The sequence below is a fragment of the Pogonomyrmex barbatus genome, unplaced genomic scaffold (genome assembly GCF_055798465.1).
Source record: "Pogonomyrmex barbatus isolate J1 unplaced genomic scaffold, ASM5579846v1 scaffold3, whole genome shotgun sequence".
In the NCBI taxonomy this organism is placed as follows: Eukaryota; Metazoa; Arthropoda; class Insecta; order Hymenoptera; family Formicidae; genus Pogonomyrmex; species Pogonomyrmex barbatus.
The window spans coordinates 13,775,632-13,790,798 of NW_028297127.1; the positions used below are offsets into that span (position 1 = coordinate 13,775,632).

Sequence of the window (15,167 nt, forward strand, 5' to 3'; positions counted from 1 at the left end):
AATGTTGAAGACATTTATCGTATTATTTATTTTTAAAGATACTTGTCTATATACAAATTATACTTTAAAAAATTATGTTTTGTATATAAAGCAGAGATCAAACTAATATTTACGTATTTCCATATAAAAGTTGTAATGATGATCATATCTTCATTGGAAATTATTAAATTATATTAACAGCAATTATCAAAGTATTAAATTTGAAACTTAACATACACGATTTCTTCAAAATTATTTATAAAGCAAAATTAAAATTTTGCTTTAAATTTAAAAAAAGAAAAAGGGTGTTACAATTGCGACGTGATATAATTAAACCGTTCAAAACACTCGAGGATGACATAGTAATCTTTTTAATTTGACAGATAAATTATTACGCGCGTCAGTATCCTGTAAGATTATCCTGTATCCGGTATTGCGTGAATTTCGTTGATCGTACGATTAATCTGTTAACACGGATGTAACACTCGGTAATAATAAGGAAATTGAAATCTTCGATAATATCTTGGTATGCTTCTGCATCGATAGGATTTGTGGCCGCGTATTTTTATACCCCTGTTTTTCCCAATTATGATCATATTTTATCATCCGGGATATCGATACGCAGAGAAAAAACGTTACAACATACGCATTCTAAAAATACAAACACACACGAGAATGGATATTGTCATTATTATTATTATACAACGATTCGTAATTTCGCCTTTGTTCTCTTACATCGTGCGTAGCGATCACATAGTTCTGCGACATTTACATCACCGAAGTTCACAACGCGTACACACACAATGCGAGAAGAATTCCGACATATTCCGATGTAAATGATTCGCTGAAAAACTTGTCTTCTGTTGTTGAAGCCGAATTCCACATAACCCGTGATCTAATCTAATCATAGATTTAATCATACATTAATAGACAGAAAAGTATACACGGAATTTATGAAATGGATATGACATAAATTTTTAGGATTCTTAGGAAATTTTTTTAGATCTTTTTACGAACAGAAATATAAATAAACGAATCGAGGAAATAAAAAGAATTGCATTTGAAAAATAAATGAATTTAATAATTATCTAAAATTATTAAAACTATTAAAACTATTAAAATTATTAAAACTGACAAGTTTTATTTAAAAAATTTTTCTATGTTTTTCAACGATGTGGTTTGCATGAGAATTGCAATTATAATTACGCGTAACGCGTAAACGAACATTGCAATCGACAATAATAGCAGCATGCCTTCTCAAGTAATAATTTGATAATTTCAGTACATCTAAGCTGCAATATGTACACGATAAAAGAATTGTGATTTATCACTACGTTAAGTTTATACATGATACTTCGCAAGATATGCTTTAAACAATAGAAAATGATATTTTAAACAATAAAAAACAGTAAATAACGAATCTTAATAATTAACAATATTTTTTTTATTATTGAAAAGCATTAATCAATGAATATAAAATTATTTAACAATAAGAATTATAAAATTACTATATAGTTATACTATGTATAATATACTAAATCTTTAAACAATATATATATTTTTTTTGGAATTTCGAATAGATTTCTGTTTATAATCTTATGTGTCTTATGTATATTTAAAGAATAAAAAAAACACGCATGTAAAATGTATATATAACATACATAAAAATAAACATTACATACAAAATTACAAATAGAATTCTATCTTAAAATCTGATACAAATTACTGATACAAAGCACAGATTAAAGTGTGTGCTTTATAAAAAATTTATAAATATATTTATATTCCTTAATTTTCCAAGTATTTCGTTCGAAAATATGAAAAGTTTTTGACAAGTAACTTTCTTTTCGAAAGGAGAAATAAACTCATCATTTTATATTTTAAGCACACAAGTACTTAACAAGTACTTTTATTATCTTGCGAAAAGTATTATTTATATTGATACGCGGGGAGAATGTAGTAAGAATGTAGTAAGCGAGTAAGAAGTCTCTTGTGCGAGATGGGCACAAAATGCGCACAAATTCGCAGCATTCCTCCGCGGCATGCTATGTACAGGATGCACAAACGTGACGAGCATTATACATGCTTCCCGGGGAAACTCCTAAAGAACGATGACGCAGTCATCTCCGGCTGTAATGGACCGCCTGAAACCAGTCCTATCGTTTCTGTTACATACGTGTGCGGTCCGACTCGTTGGTTCGCTTGTTGGTAATAAATAGCAGAAACAATAATTACTCATTGCCCGGCAATGTACGAATGTCTCTGACTGCGATCGCCGAGGATGCCACCTTCGTCGATTGCTCGCGGCGGCATCCGGGATCCAACGGCGTCCCTTTCACCATTGGGGGTATCCTTATATATATATATATATATATATATATGAGCTTTCGATCAAGACACTCTTGGCAATGAACCGGCAATCGGCGCCGCAGTGCAAACGAGGCAACCGGTAAAGCGACATTCGTGAGCCGGCCTCTGCTGAGATTGCTGAAATGTGGATCCGCAGCTTCAAGTGTTCTTTAGTGGTGGTGTTACTCACGTGCTCGTTTTTCGCCGGCTCAGGTAGTCCATTGAAAAATCTATTTTTTTTTGTTTTGCATAATAATTGCAATCAACTAGGCGAGTCAAATTTTTAAAAGACACAAAGTACAATTGCACATATATCGTACGAAAGAATAAGTCCTTCAGATATTTAATCTTTCAATTATTTCAATTAAATACTAAATTTAATGAATTATATACAATTTAATACAATTTTTATAAATTTTTTTTTTATTATCTATTTGTCTCTTCTTTTGCTTTGTATTGAAAAAAATATATAGTAAAAAAGAATATTTATTCCGATACAAAATGTGTAAATATGAATTAAGAAAATAAAAATGTTTTAAAAATCGGATAGGTTGCTTTTAATCAAACAATATTATTATATTTATTTTTAAAAGTACATTGCATTGTTTATTTATGAATTTAATTAACAATACAATCTGTAATAACATAATTTGTATTAATCATATATAACATATATAATTATGTATATCACATTAAAATTATTTGGGAAAGTATTTTTGGTATCTGATAAAATTTAATAACTTTAATTTATTATAGTTTATAAAAACCATAAACTTATATTGTTTCAAATTTCAGGTGCACGTGAAACAGACAATGAAGACACCAGCGCCGGTATGTATATTATTTTTTCCTTTGTATGCAATGCAATGAAATCATCCTTATAAATAATATTGGAGGTCATCTCCTTGGTACTATCGCGTCATAATTACATATATGGTTATTATTACTATCTACGAAGGAATTTTTATCTTTTTTACGCGGATTGTGAAATATTTTCTGTTATAAATTATTGAACATTTACAATGTTTCATTCATAAGTGTTGACAATTGATTTGTGGACAAATGATTTGTGGACAAATTAGAAATATCTGATTAGTTTTATTCTTGTGAAAGATAAGCTTATTTTTCTTCTGCATCATATAAATTTTGACATGTTCAGATCTTTACTAATTATATTCACACCTGGATTATTTTATTTGAAAATTTTAATGAATGTACATGTGATGATTTAGAATAAATATTAAATTAATTCAAAATGATAGTTATTACTCGTTGATTATACTTTCCATGTAAAACTTTGAATAAATAAACAAAAAAAAATATATTTTAAATGCATATATTTTAATTTAAATATTGTTAAAAGTGAAGTTTCTTTTTTAGGCAGTGCATCAATCGGTGCATATGCTGGTGCATCTGGCGCTAGTGCATCTGCATTAAGCAGCACTAGTGTGTTTGGAGAAACAGAAAATACTCATGGAACTCACGATGGACATAAGGGAATTCGTAGTTACGATAGCACTGGTTTTCCCCACGACATCAATGCTAATCGTGGTGTAAAATCCTACGGCACACCTTCAGGACATGGCGCCAGCGATGATCATGGAATAAAAAGCGGAGGTCACGGCTATAATAAGAACAGTAATGACTGTTCTAAATGCAAATGGGAGAATGACGATTATTGGGAACGAGACGAGCCGGAGGAGGAAGGAGACGAGGACAACGGGGATGAATGTGATGACGGTCAATATAGGCCTGATAAAACGCATCATCATGGTTCTACTAAAGGACATAAACCAGGATCGCGTCCACCCGGCGTGCACAAGATAGGACCTACGGGCGTCTATGTTGACGATGGAGCCACCGGAGAAAATAGACCTGGTGGTCCTTTGTACGTTCATGGTAGCAAAACCGAGGGTACAACACCGAGCTCTTGGAATAGAGGAACAACTCCGAGTTTTGGATCTCCATCGACACCTGTTTGGAGTGGTAGACACGACACTCCAGCTGGAAGTCCAGCTGGATTTCCATCTACATCAAAACCTAGTGTTTCTTGGAATTTTGGTGGAAACTTTGGAACAACGCCGAAACCTGGGAGCCCAAGTTGGAGTACCGGATCCAGTGTGCCGGCCGGCAGATTTCCTTCTTCACAAGGACCTGCAACGTCTAAACCCGGGCAAGGATGGAACACTAAACATGACGGAGTTCCAACGGCAGGGTTTCCCTTTTCGCAGAAACCTGCACCGAGTTGGAATACTGGTCATGGCAGTACACCTACTGCAAGTTTCGGTGTCACACCGAAACCAGAATCAAATTGGCCTCGGTACGATAATACCGGAGGATTTCCATCTACGTCAAGACCTGGTGTTCCATGGAGTACCGGTGGAAATTTTGGAACAACGCCGAAACCTGGACAAAATTGGAATACTAGACCTGACGATAAACCTGAATCAAACTGGAATCCTGATCAAGGTATTACATCTGGTACATCTAGTTGTACTCAAACTGATTCGGGTTGTAGCCAAGGTATGTATGATAATTTTTTTATAAAGAAAATAGATAATATATTTAAAATTTTTCATTTTTTCAGAATTTATTATTTATAGTAATATGTTAATATTGTAACCAGGGAAGCAAGTTCCTGTCAAGTCAGGCGCCACGCCTATCGATATTAGTCAGACAAAAAGTGGTCAATTTCCGAGTGGTACTTCACCTGCAATACCACATGTAGGAAGTAGTTCATCTCCGGTATACAGTCATCCACAGAACAGACCTTACGGACAACCTGGAACACAAAGTATATACTTGTATAATAATTAGACATTTTTATTGTTATTAATAATAAAAAATATCCTGTTTTATAACAAGAATTAATAAGAAACTAATATTAAATGCAATTTAACTTTTACATAACGCATCATATAAGAAATAATAAAATATCTATCATATTAATATTTATTATAAAAAGCAAATATAAAAACAAATAATATACATAATATTCTCATATATACAGGCACATTTGCTAGTGCTTATGCTGGAGCAGGTGTAACAACTGGTACTGGAAGTCCTTATGGAGGAGCACCTAATTTTGAAAAGAAAGATCAATCATTTGGTTTTGACAAACCAGCAAGCACTCAGACATCATATGGACCATATCATCCAACAGATCAAGCATTCTCTGGTAGTAGTACTTATACTCCAGGAAATATTCCTAATTATAATAAACATGGACATGAAATTGATTCTCATGGAACTTGGCCTACGACTATAACAAATACATTTGGAACTACCGAAAGACCATATGGAGGAATTGGTTCACCTGGTTCTATTCAAGGTAACGTATATACTCCTGGAAAATTGCCGGGATCTCCAGGTGGAAGTGGCATTTATGAGCATCCGAGTGTTACCAAACCGAGTTCTGGCGGAAACACTTGGCAGGGTACAGGAACTACGGGTCCTTATATTGGATTTCCTACAACTAAAACTCCGCTTAGTCACGTGAGCATTCCGAGTTCTACGTTATCCACTCCATATGACAGAACGAGACCAAAACAACCTAGTTTTAATATCGCGAGTAGTAGCGCAACTGCAAGCGCTGGTGCAAATACATCGTTTGGAACATCTCTTGGTGCACATAGCACTCCCAGCATAACCGGAACAACTTCAATTTATGGTACAACTCCGACACACAATGGAGATAGAAGTTATACTCCTGGAATCAAAGGTTCCGTTGGAAGTAAAAGACCTACTTATGGAACTACTCCTTTAAGTACATATCCTAATAGTGGAGGTAATACTTGGCCTAGTAAACAACCTGAAAGAGGAACTACATCTGATAGATATCCTGTAAGTGGTACCTGGCCTGGAGGACAGCCTGGAAGTAGTAATGTACCTTGGTCTAGTAGAAAACCTGAAGACGGAAGTGGAGTTACGCCCAGCAGACATCTTCCAAGCGCTAGCGGAACCTGGCCTGGTAAACAACCTGAAGGTGGAAGTGGCACGTGGCCTACCAGACAACCTGAAGGTGGAACTTGGCCTAGCAAACAACCTGGAGACGGAAGTGGGACATGGCCAAATCAGGGACAACCTGGACATGGAAGCGGATCTGCATGCTCAAATGTATATTGTGGAAATGCTGCAGGTTCTTACGGACGAGGTAGCAGTTGTGGAGGATGTTGCGGGAATTATAATTGCGGTGATTGTAGTGGAGGAAGTAACAATGTACCAGCGACACATGGATTGTGTGGTGGAACAATAGGACCCAGTGGCGTTAATAAAACATATTATCCCGCTGGAACTGGCGATGGCAACGTTCCAAATATTGGATCATATCCTGGTTCCGGTGTTGAATCCTATCCTGGAATTAATCAAGGTAATAAAAGTGAGAGTGAGAGTGATAGTATTTATGAATCAATGAAAATATTTTAGCTAATGAAATAATTAATTGGTTAAGCAATGTATAAAATTATAGAAGAGATATTATATATTATCGTATTCTTTAGCTATAAATATAATTAAAGCTTAAATTTAGATTTTAATCTTTATTGTAGGTACAACATCAGAAGGTCCTGTGCAATGGAATCCTGCAAATCCATTCTTATATGGAGGTATGTTGATAATGTACAATGATTGAAGATTTTTCTTATTTTTATAATTTATAAATTATATATCTTTTATTTAGATGTATATCTATATATCTTTTACTATACTAAAGTAATCAAAACATTCTAAAATAATGCAATATAAATTTTTTAAAACTTTTATAATAAGCTAAGCCTATAAAAATTTATATTAAGAAATATACAAATGCTATGTATATCTTAATTTTTAATTCATTATTTAGGCAGATTTCCAAGTGATGTTTCACATCCTTGGACTGAAACTACAGATAAACCGATTGGTAAAGGAAACCCTTTCCTCGATCCGAATTGGAGTAGTCCTAAACCTGAATATAACATTAACAACGATAAAAATATAATTCCTCATGGAGAAGGAAGTACCAAGCCTATTGGTCAAGGAAATCCTTTCTTGGATGGTAGCAAGGGAAGTATTAATCCTAACGAAGGTGTGATTCCGCTCGAAAGAAAAAACCCAGAAGGAAGTAATCCTTTTCTTAAGAGACCTTTCGGAGACGAAAATAGAGAACTAAGTAATCCATTACATGGTGGACATCCAGACGGACTGGGAACATCAGGAGATTCTCTTGGATCCGGAATATCAGGAAGTAATCCCTTTCTTAGACCTTCGGGAAGTGGAAATAGTGGCTTAGGTGGCCCGTCATATGATGGACACTTAGACGGATCGGAAATATCAAAAAATAATCCCTTTCTTAGACCTTCTGGAAGTGGAAATATTGGCTCAGGCAGTCCGTCATACGATGGATATTCAGACGGAGCACCAGGAAGTTCTACTGAACCGGGAATATCAGGAAGTAATCCTTTTTTAAGACCTGAAAGTGGAACTACTGGCTTGAGTGGTCCGTCATATGGTGGACACCCAGACGGATCGAGAACAGGAAGTTCTTCTGGATCAGGAATATTGGGAAGTCCTCATGGATTAGGAAGACCGGGAAGTTCTCTTGGATCGGGAATTTCGGGAAGTCCTTTTGGATCGGGAACATCTGGAAGTTCTCTCGGATCGGGAATCTCGGGAAATCCTCTTGGATCGGGAATATCAGGAAGTGGAAGCTATGCAGGTGTAAAGGTCGGTTTTCATCCTGACAGAGTGTCCCCACAAATTGGAAATAATGATGGAGTTTATCCTACGGGAAGCAATCCTCAAGTTCCAGCCGGTCCATTACAATGTAAACTGGGTCTATTTGGATGTGGAACACCTGGTAGTGGAAGTTACGCAGGCAATAAATATCCGGGAGGAGCATTTGGTGGAAATGTCGGAACCGGTATTGGAAGTCCAGGAAATGTTAACAATGCTCCCGGTGGGTCTGGAAATCTGGGAGTTAATCCCGTATCAAGTCATACTGTTGCTGGCGCAGGTATTCCTGGAGCTGAAGGCAACAATTTGGCGGCATCCGGTGGTGCTCATGCGGGAGCTTATGCTGGATCCTTCGCTCAAGCTTCTAGCTCGAGTTTTGCTGGCGCGGGAGGTTTGTAACTTGTAAAAATACGTTTCAATGATAGATATACAAAATTACATATCAAAATATAGACTTTTTTAAAATATTAAATACATTCATAATATTATTTTATGCAAAAAAATAAAAAAACGCAACTTATCTTCATTAGTTGAAACATCACATTTTAAAAGTAGAAAATAATCAACGCGGCAATATCTTTAAAAATCACGGAAATATGTAATTTAGCGAACCATATTTTATATTTGTTTGAAAATTTAAAATAATATCTCTTATATATAAAAGCTTTATTTAAATTTGCTATAAAAATATTATTGCAAGCATTGAATCACAAAGTTGCGTATAATGATACAATGCAAGCAGTGAACTTATAAAAAATGATGAAATGATGTTGATTAAATGTACTTAATAGAAACTTTGTTTTTTTTTATTTATGATAAAATTAAGACTATTATTAGAAGACGAATAGGCATGCTGACGGTTATTCAAAATTAGGTAACAGTATTGCGTTAATAAACCGTACATTATTAGAATGGAGTACCAACTATAAATCAAGTCAACGAGGCGTTTATAATTAATGGCGTTTATATCCCCGTGATGTCAAGTAGATCATACCAATGGAAAACTTCTCACGATTAATATCACGTCTCTACGAGACATTATAGCGGCATTTTTTGTTAACGAGACGCATATATGCAAGATAAGAATGTAATCTCTCTTACAATGAGAAAAATAGCCTCAAGGTCAGTCGAGTTTGTATTACGAGAGATTGGAAATACGCGTGTGATTGATGCGTTCCTTCGTACAATGATGCATAAATCAAAGATAGCAGCATCTTAATTAATAGTAAGCGCCGGTTCCAGGTATCCGTTTCCGTTCTTTGACTATGAAAGCTGATATACACACATACACAACTCATATTAGCATAATTAATTTATCGTATCAGTGATATCTAACAGTGATATTACTTAGCAGTTCTTCTTATATCTCTATCTTTTACAAGGTAATAGCAAATGTCGTCGGTTTGTTGCAATTTAATTCTCCAAAGATTTATATAAATATTATACTATACAATACTTAGAATATTCCTAAATTAAAATAGAATTTATATTAAATGATTTTATTTAGATTATGAAAAGATTATTTTCAAGGATAAAATGTTTATCAGTTATCCTGAAAGAAATTTGGAGATTTTTATTTGAAAATATTATGAATATACTTTAAAAATTCTTATTAGCTAGTAAATAAATTAAAGATAATATCAGATTTATTGGAAATTAATAAACAATTTTATTATCCTTGTAGGATCTACCACTAATTTTGGCGGAATTCCCAATGGAGTTCAAAATCAGGGTGGACCTAATTCCTGGGCTTCTAGCGGTGCCTCTGCTTTTGCCAGCAGTAGTGCCGGAAGTGAGTTTCCGATAAAGTTTCTGATTATTTTTTAAACGTGTATTCTTAAATTTAATTATTTAACAGACGTATATTAATAAATTGCCGTTTCATTGTGTTACAGGCTGGTCAGGAAATCATCCTATTAACGTAAAGGGTTAACTATTTTAATCTGAAGACAAATATATTAAAATATAATAAATACAGACAACAATGTAATTACAAATAATATACATTTAATTAATGTCATCAAAGTTAATCATTAAAATGCTTAACTTGACTCATATAAAGCTTTATATATAAAAAGATTTTTACTTGAGATGTTTATTTATCGCAATTGATATAATGATAAATAGATAAAATCTCTCCTTTGTATGCATATTATTTATTTATAGGCATACTTTAATTAATCAGTAAAAAAAAATAAACAGACTTCACAGAATAATGCAGGATAATTATTTGCGTCATCAGCTCTAATTATCGTTTTATGATCGATAATTGATCGTACATCGATTTGTAATTTTCCATAACAACTTTATAGGATAGTTAAAAAAAGTCATTGATTTTTTATTTCTGTTAATTTTTATATATTTAAAAAAAATATATTCTATAATGATATAATTTCTTAAATAAATATAAATAAAATCCAATCTCCTATAATATAAGCGATAATTTTCACTTTTAATATTCCAACGAAAAATAAATGATCATATAAAACACTCAGTATATATTAACAAACGAGTTATTATCCGAATATTTTTACGATGAAGAGATAATGATGGCTCATCGAGAAATATATAAAAAGACATTTTAATTGTATATAATCAAGCGTTCTTCTTTCAATGTCCGTTGAGAATCCAGTGTATTTCAATCATCATATTAAATTTGAAGATTATCATATTAAATTTGATTTTATTAGCATTACTAGTTCAACTGTGTATTGCACAAATGGGTAAGTTGTAATATTTATTTGTATAATAAAAATCCTCGATCAGAGATCAATTGAATAAGACTTTGAATAAAACTTATTAATTGTTATTTATATTAACAATTATTAACTTTTATTTAATCGTTTTATAATATTATATAATTTATTATATAATTTATTAACAAAATTGTTAACAAAACTTGTATCCTGAGCCAAACTTGTTTATTTAATCTTTTATAGTCATAGAAATAAAATAAAATTTTCTTTATAAATAAAATATCATTTATATAGATATAAGTTATATTGCGTTTGTTCTTTTAATTTTAAAGTTATTTGTTATATTATTGAATCTTATAAATTTCATATTTATAAATCTTAAATTTATTTATGTATAATTTTTAGGATGGATAATGAATATCTCTGGCATGAGAGGATGGGGGCAAGACAATGATTACAGAGAAAATTGGAATAATAATCGCTATAATAGTCGTGGAAATAGCTAATGGATATATGGGATACAGAATATGAATGAGTATGTATTGAAAAATTAAAAAAAATAATGTTTCAATAATCTAAAATTATTTTAAAAAGCTATTGTAAATTTTTTTATTATATTCACATTAAATTATAGTATAATATTATTATACTATAATTTAATGTGTAGTATAATATTATAATAATATTATTAGCAAAATAAAATGTTTTTTAAAATTAATTTGAATATTGTTTCAGATATCTTATAGCTTTAACTAGCTACCATCCAGAAATATGGAATTTATTCCATAATTATTATATATATGTATATATATATATATATATATATATATTCATATATATATAAATTAAATAAATGGAATATACTGCTTTATATTTGATATTTTTTATATGTCCTTATTTTTATTGATTTAAAGAAGTAACAATAATTATTTTGTACATTGTTAAAATTAGTACTCTACGTTTAATCAAATTATAAGCTTTCGATTAATAATTTTTTATTATTAATATTTATAATTCCTTTATTTCATATTCTACAGATTTTTTTAAATAGACACCTTTTTTCATCAAATTTTTAGTTTTCATTTATATATTTAATCTATTTTATTAAATTTTTTAACATAAACATATTAATTAGTTAAATATATTTTAAATATATATTTTCTTACAATTATTTCTTAGATAATATTTAATTATAATTTATTAAATATAGTGCAATACGAATTATAAATATTTTTAACAAGAGAAGCTTTATCAATTGCTTAGGTAGGAATATTAAATCATGTAATAGTATTACTTAGAAATTAATTTATTATTTGTCCATACACAGGAAAAAATACGACTTTATGAGACCTATTGGCATATAAAACAGATACAGGTGTAATTATGGAGATATGCTATACAACTACAAACATACGGTGCTCAATGTAAAGAAACAGAAAGCCGTAATAGACTAGATCCGTGTAGTTAGGATATGTGATTCGTGGATAAGTGACTATTCAATGCTGTTTTATGGGCGAATTTTTTCATACAAATAAGACATTCGTGTGTTTTTTCATTAACGTGCACCGACAAGTGCTTTTTCAAAGCCGCTTTGTCTTTGAATATTTTTTGACAAGTACTACATTCAAATGGTCTCTCACCAGCATGAACCAGGATGTGGCTGTTCAACGTGGTCTTCTGCGTGAAAGCTTTATGACACACGTAACATTCATACGGTCTGTCACCGGTGTGACTTAACATATGTTTCCTCAACGACGACTTTTCCTTGAACGTCTTCTGGCAAATGTGACACGCATGCCGCTTATCGCCTGTGTGTATGATCATGTGCGAATTTAATCTTGTCTTTTCTCGGAACGCCATGTCGCACATATTGCACGCAAATGGTTTTTCACCGGTATGTATTAGAGTGTGCCGATTCAGATCAGACTTCCTGGTGAAAATCTTGTCGCAAACTTTGCAATCGTATTGACCGCCGGTGTGTAACAACATGTGACTGTTCAAATCCGATTTCCTCGCACATGCTTTATGACAGATTTGACATTCGTGCGGTTTCTCACCCGTATGGACCAGCATGTGAGAATTCAGTTTGGCCTTCTCTCGGAAAGTCATCAAGCACTCTTTACATTCGTATGGTCTTTCACCGGTGTGAACCATAGTATGCCTAATCAATTCTGATTTTCTTTTGTACGTTTTCTCGCAAATGTTACAGGCATGCGGTTTCTCGCCACTGTGCGCCAGCATGTGATTATTGAGCGCAGTTTTCTGGGTGAACGATCTATGACACATCGTACACTTGAAATGCTTGTTCCCTGCATGCAGCGGCAAATGCATATTCAGTTTTGCCTTTTCCTTAAACGCCTCGAAACAGACCGTGCATCTATAGAGTTTGTCTGCATTCGTGTGATTGGACATGTGTCGATTCAAGTTAATTTTCTCCTTAAACGTCACATGGCAGACATCACATTCGAAGGGCCTATCCTCCATTTGTATTATTTGCTCATTCATACCGGCTCGCTTCATAAAAGCCTGTTGCAACGCATCGCAATCATATGGTTTATCCAATACATGCAACTGCATGTGACTTCTTAAGCTCCATTTATAAGCAAATCTTTTTTGACAGATGTTGCATTCTAATGGACTCATTCCAACGTGAGTTAACATATGGGCATGCAGGCTAGAATTGTCAGAAAAACTTTGTTGACAAACCTCGCATTGATTTCCACTACAGTGCATCCTTAGATGTGTCACCATGGAATCATTGTTCAGAAACCATTTCTTGCAGATTGAGCATTGGATTTTATAAAACTTCGGTTGTTGTCCATTTTGGCAGAATCCATGATGCTTATCAGAATCTTGGGTTTGTATGAAATTTGTATTAGTCAAACATCGTTGCATCACACCATCCTCTTTGTCACATAAATTAGTATTTGCTATTTGTGACCAGTTTTGGTGACTGGTTGATTCTCCTTCCAGTTCCAACTTTACCTATAAGAATTTATAAAATTTTCAGGAAAGATGTAGTAACATAACAACATATAATGCTAAAAGAATAAAAATAATTATACTTTTAATTACAAAATAAACATTACAATTTAATATCAAAACTGTGCAGAAGCTGTACAGAAAATTATTGTAAAACTATTAATCGTTATGTGCTTACCATCTCATTGGAAAAATCCACATCATTGTTTTCGATAGGCAAAAACAGAGCGCCTTTCTCAAAAGTACCAGAGCAAATATCCTCCATGTAGTCGGGATCAAATCTGGCTTCACCTGGTTCCTCCTTAAGCACGACGCTCACAATGTTCTCATCCTTAAAGTAATCGTTACGTTAGACTCTGGACAGCACCAGTGATATGCCATATACCTGCTGCTGTTTCATACAAAAAGTTTACCATAACCTGACTGTCTATGGCTAATGCATCCATCGGTTCATCTTTCACCTTAAAACCTTCCATTTGCTACACTTCATTCTGAAAGTGAAACCAATTTATTCGCTTACGTACATTCCACAATGCGATCAACGGTGTCTAAAGAAAGTAAAAAAAAAAAAAGAAAATCAAATCCAAGCAAAGAGAGACAAGGGAAAAGCTTTGTACACGATGGGTGCAGCCAGAGGTTACACGAGCTACGTCCTCGCATAACCTCGCGCGGAACGCGGCTCCACGGTGACGAACGACGCGCGGGGGCCATCCCGGGGCCACGCTGTCGTATCGTTTACGAACCTGTTGCCGCGTTCCGGGAGAGCCCCCGGTGGAGGCGCGGGACATATTGTCCAAGTCGATACTCACAGCATAGGTTACATGGCCCTTCCATGGAGTACAAAAATATAGGTTGCGCGCGCGGGGCCGAACGACGCTCCTTCAACCTGTTCGCGGCGCCGATGGGGAAAACCGGACCGCCACCTCGGGCCGCGCCGATTCGCCGCGGGCCTACCTGCCGAGTCGTTCTCCCCCTAGGTTCTACTCGTCGAGCTAGCGGATCGCGAATTTACGGGCCGCAGGAAACGCGCGAACGCGATCGACGAACTCTCTGTCGACGAGAATTGACGAGGCTGCGCGCTACGCGTTGGTTGGTACGCGTAGATAACGTAACGTTGCACAAAACGCACGCGCGCGCGCGCGCGCGCCACACACACGCACGTATATGTCGTACATATATGACGAGCTATATATGTGATACACACACACACACACACACACACACACACACACACACACACACACACACACACACACACACACACACACACACACACACACACACACACACACACAATCGTTGGACGTGCGTCGTATACGTGCGTGATACGTCACGCGGCGATCACGCATACGCGTACGCGTATGCGCGCGCACGCACGGTACGCACGCACCGCGAGGCGCTGCGCACGTTCGGCATTTATGCGCGCGCGTAACAATCGGTATGCACGAGTTG

At 34.4% G+C, this 15,167-nt stretch overlaps 2 protein-coding genes and 2 long non-coding RNA genes across 8 annotated transcripts; 1 reads left to right on the plus strand and 3 right to left on the minus strand.

Moving 5' to 3' along the window:
• Positions 1-326: 326 nt before the first annotated feature.
• On the minus strand, positions 327-1,039 carry LOC148936091 (uncharacterized). The gene is made up of 2 exons (XR_016139768.1): positions 715-1,039; positions 327-630 (listed from the first exon to the last, which is right to left on the minus strand). It is a non-coding gene; the product is annotated as an uncharacterized LOC148936091 (long non-coding RNA).
• A 584-nt stretch (positions 1,040-1,623) lies between these two features.
• On the minus strand, positions 1,624-2,334 carry LOC148936092 (uncharacterized). The gene is made up of 2 exons (XR_016139769.1): positions 2,215-2,334; positions 1,624-2,135 (listed from the first exon to the last, which is right to left on the minus strand). It is a non-coding gene; the product is annotated as an uncharacterized LOC148936092 (long non-coding RNA).
• A 67-nt stretch (positions 2,335-2,401) lies between these two features.
• On the plus strand, positions 2,402-10,253 carry LOC105424598 (uncharacterized). Its single transcript, XM_089079036.1, has 9 exons — positions 2,402-2,541; positions 3,124-3,159; positions 3,709-4,851; positions 4,955-5,122; positions 5,339-6,697; positions 6,876-6,932; positions 7,169-8,428; positions 9,722-9,829; positions 9,933-10,253. Exons 1-9 carry the CDS (start codon positions 2,472-2,474, stop codon positions 9,968-9,970), a joined length of 4,239 nt encoding a protein of 1,412 aa, XP_088935162.1. The 5' UTR covers positions 2,402-2,471; the 3' UTR covers positions 9,971-10,253.
• A 1,770-nt stretch (positions 10,254-12,023) lies between these two features.
• Positions 12,024-14,870, minus strand: LOC105424488 (uncharacterized). 5 transcript variants are annotated; one of them, XM_089079046.1, is made up of 4 exons: positions 14,525-14,870; positions 14,129-14,263; positions 13,894-14,046; positions 12,024-13,718 (listed from the first exon to the last, which is right to left on the minus strand). In XM_089079046.1, exons 2-4 carry the CDS (start codon positions 14,189-14,191, stop codon positions 12,198-12,200), a joined length of 1,737 nt encoding a protein of 578 aa, XP_088935172.1. In that variant the 5' UTR covers positions 14,192-14,263; positions 14,525-14,870; the 3' UTR covers positions 12,024-12,197. The 5 variants fall into 5 exon arrangements, with proteins under 5 accessions (XP_088935172.1, XP_011633047.1, XP_011633043.2 ...); XM_011634745.3 differs by having other exon boundaries at positions 14,129-14,206; positions 14,525-14,869; XM_011634741.3 differs by having other exon boundaries at positions 14,101-14,206; positions 14,525-14,869.
• Positions 14,871-15,167: the final 297 nt, after the last annotated feature.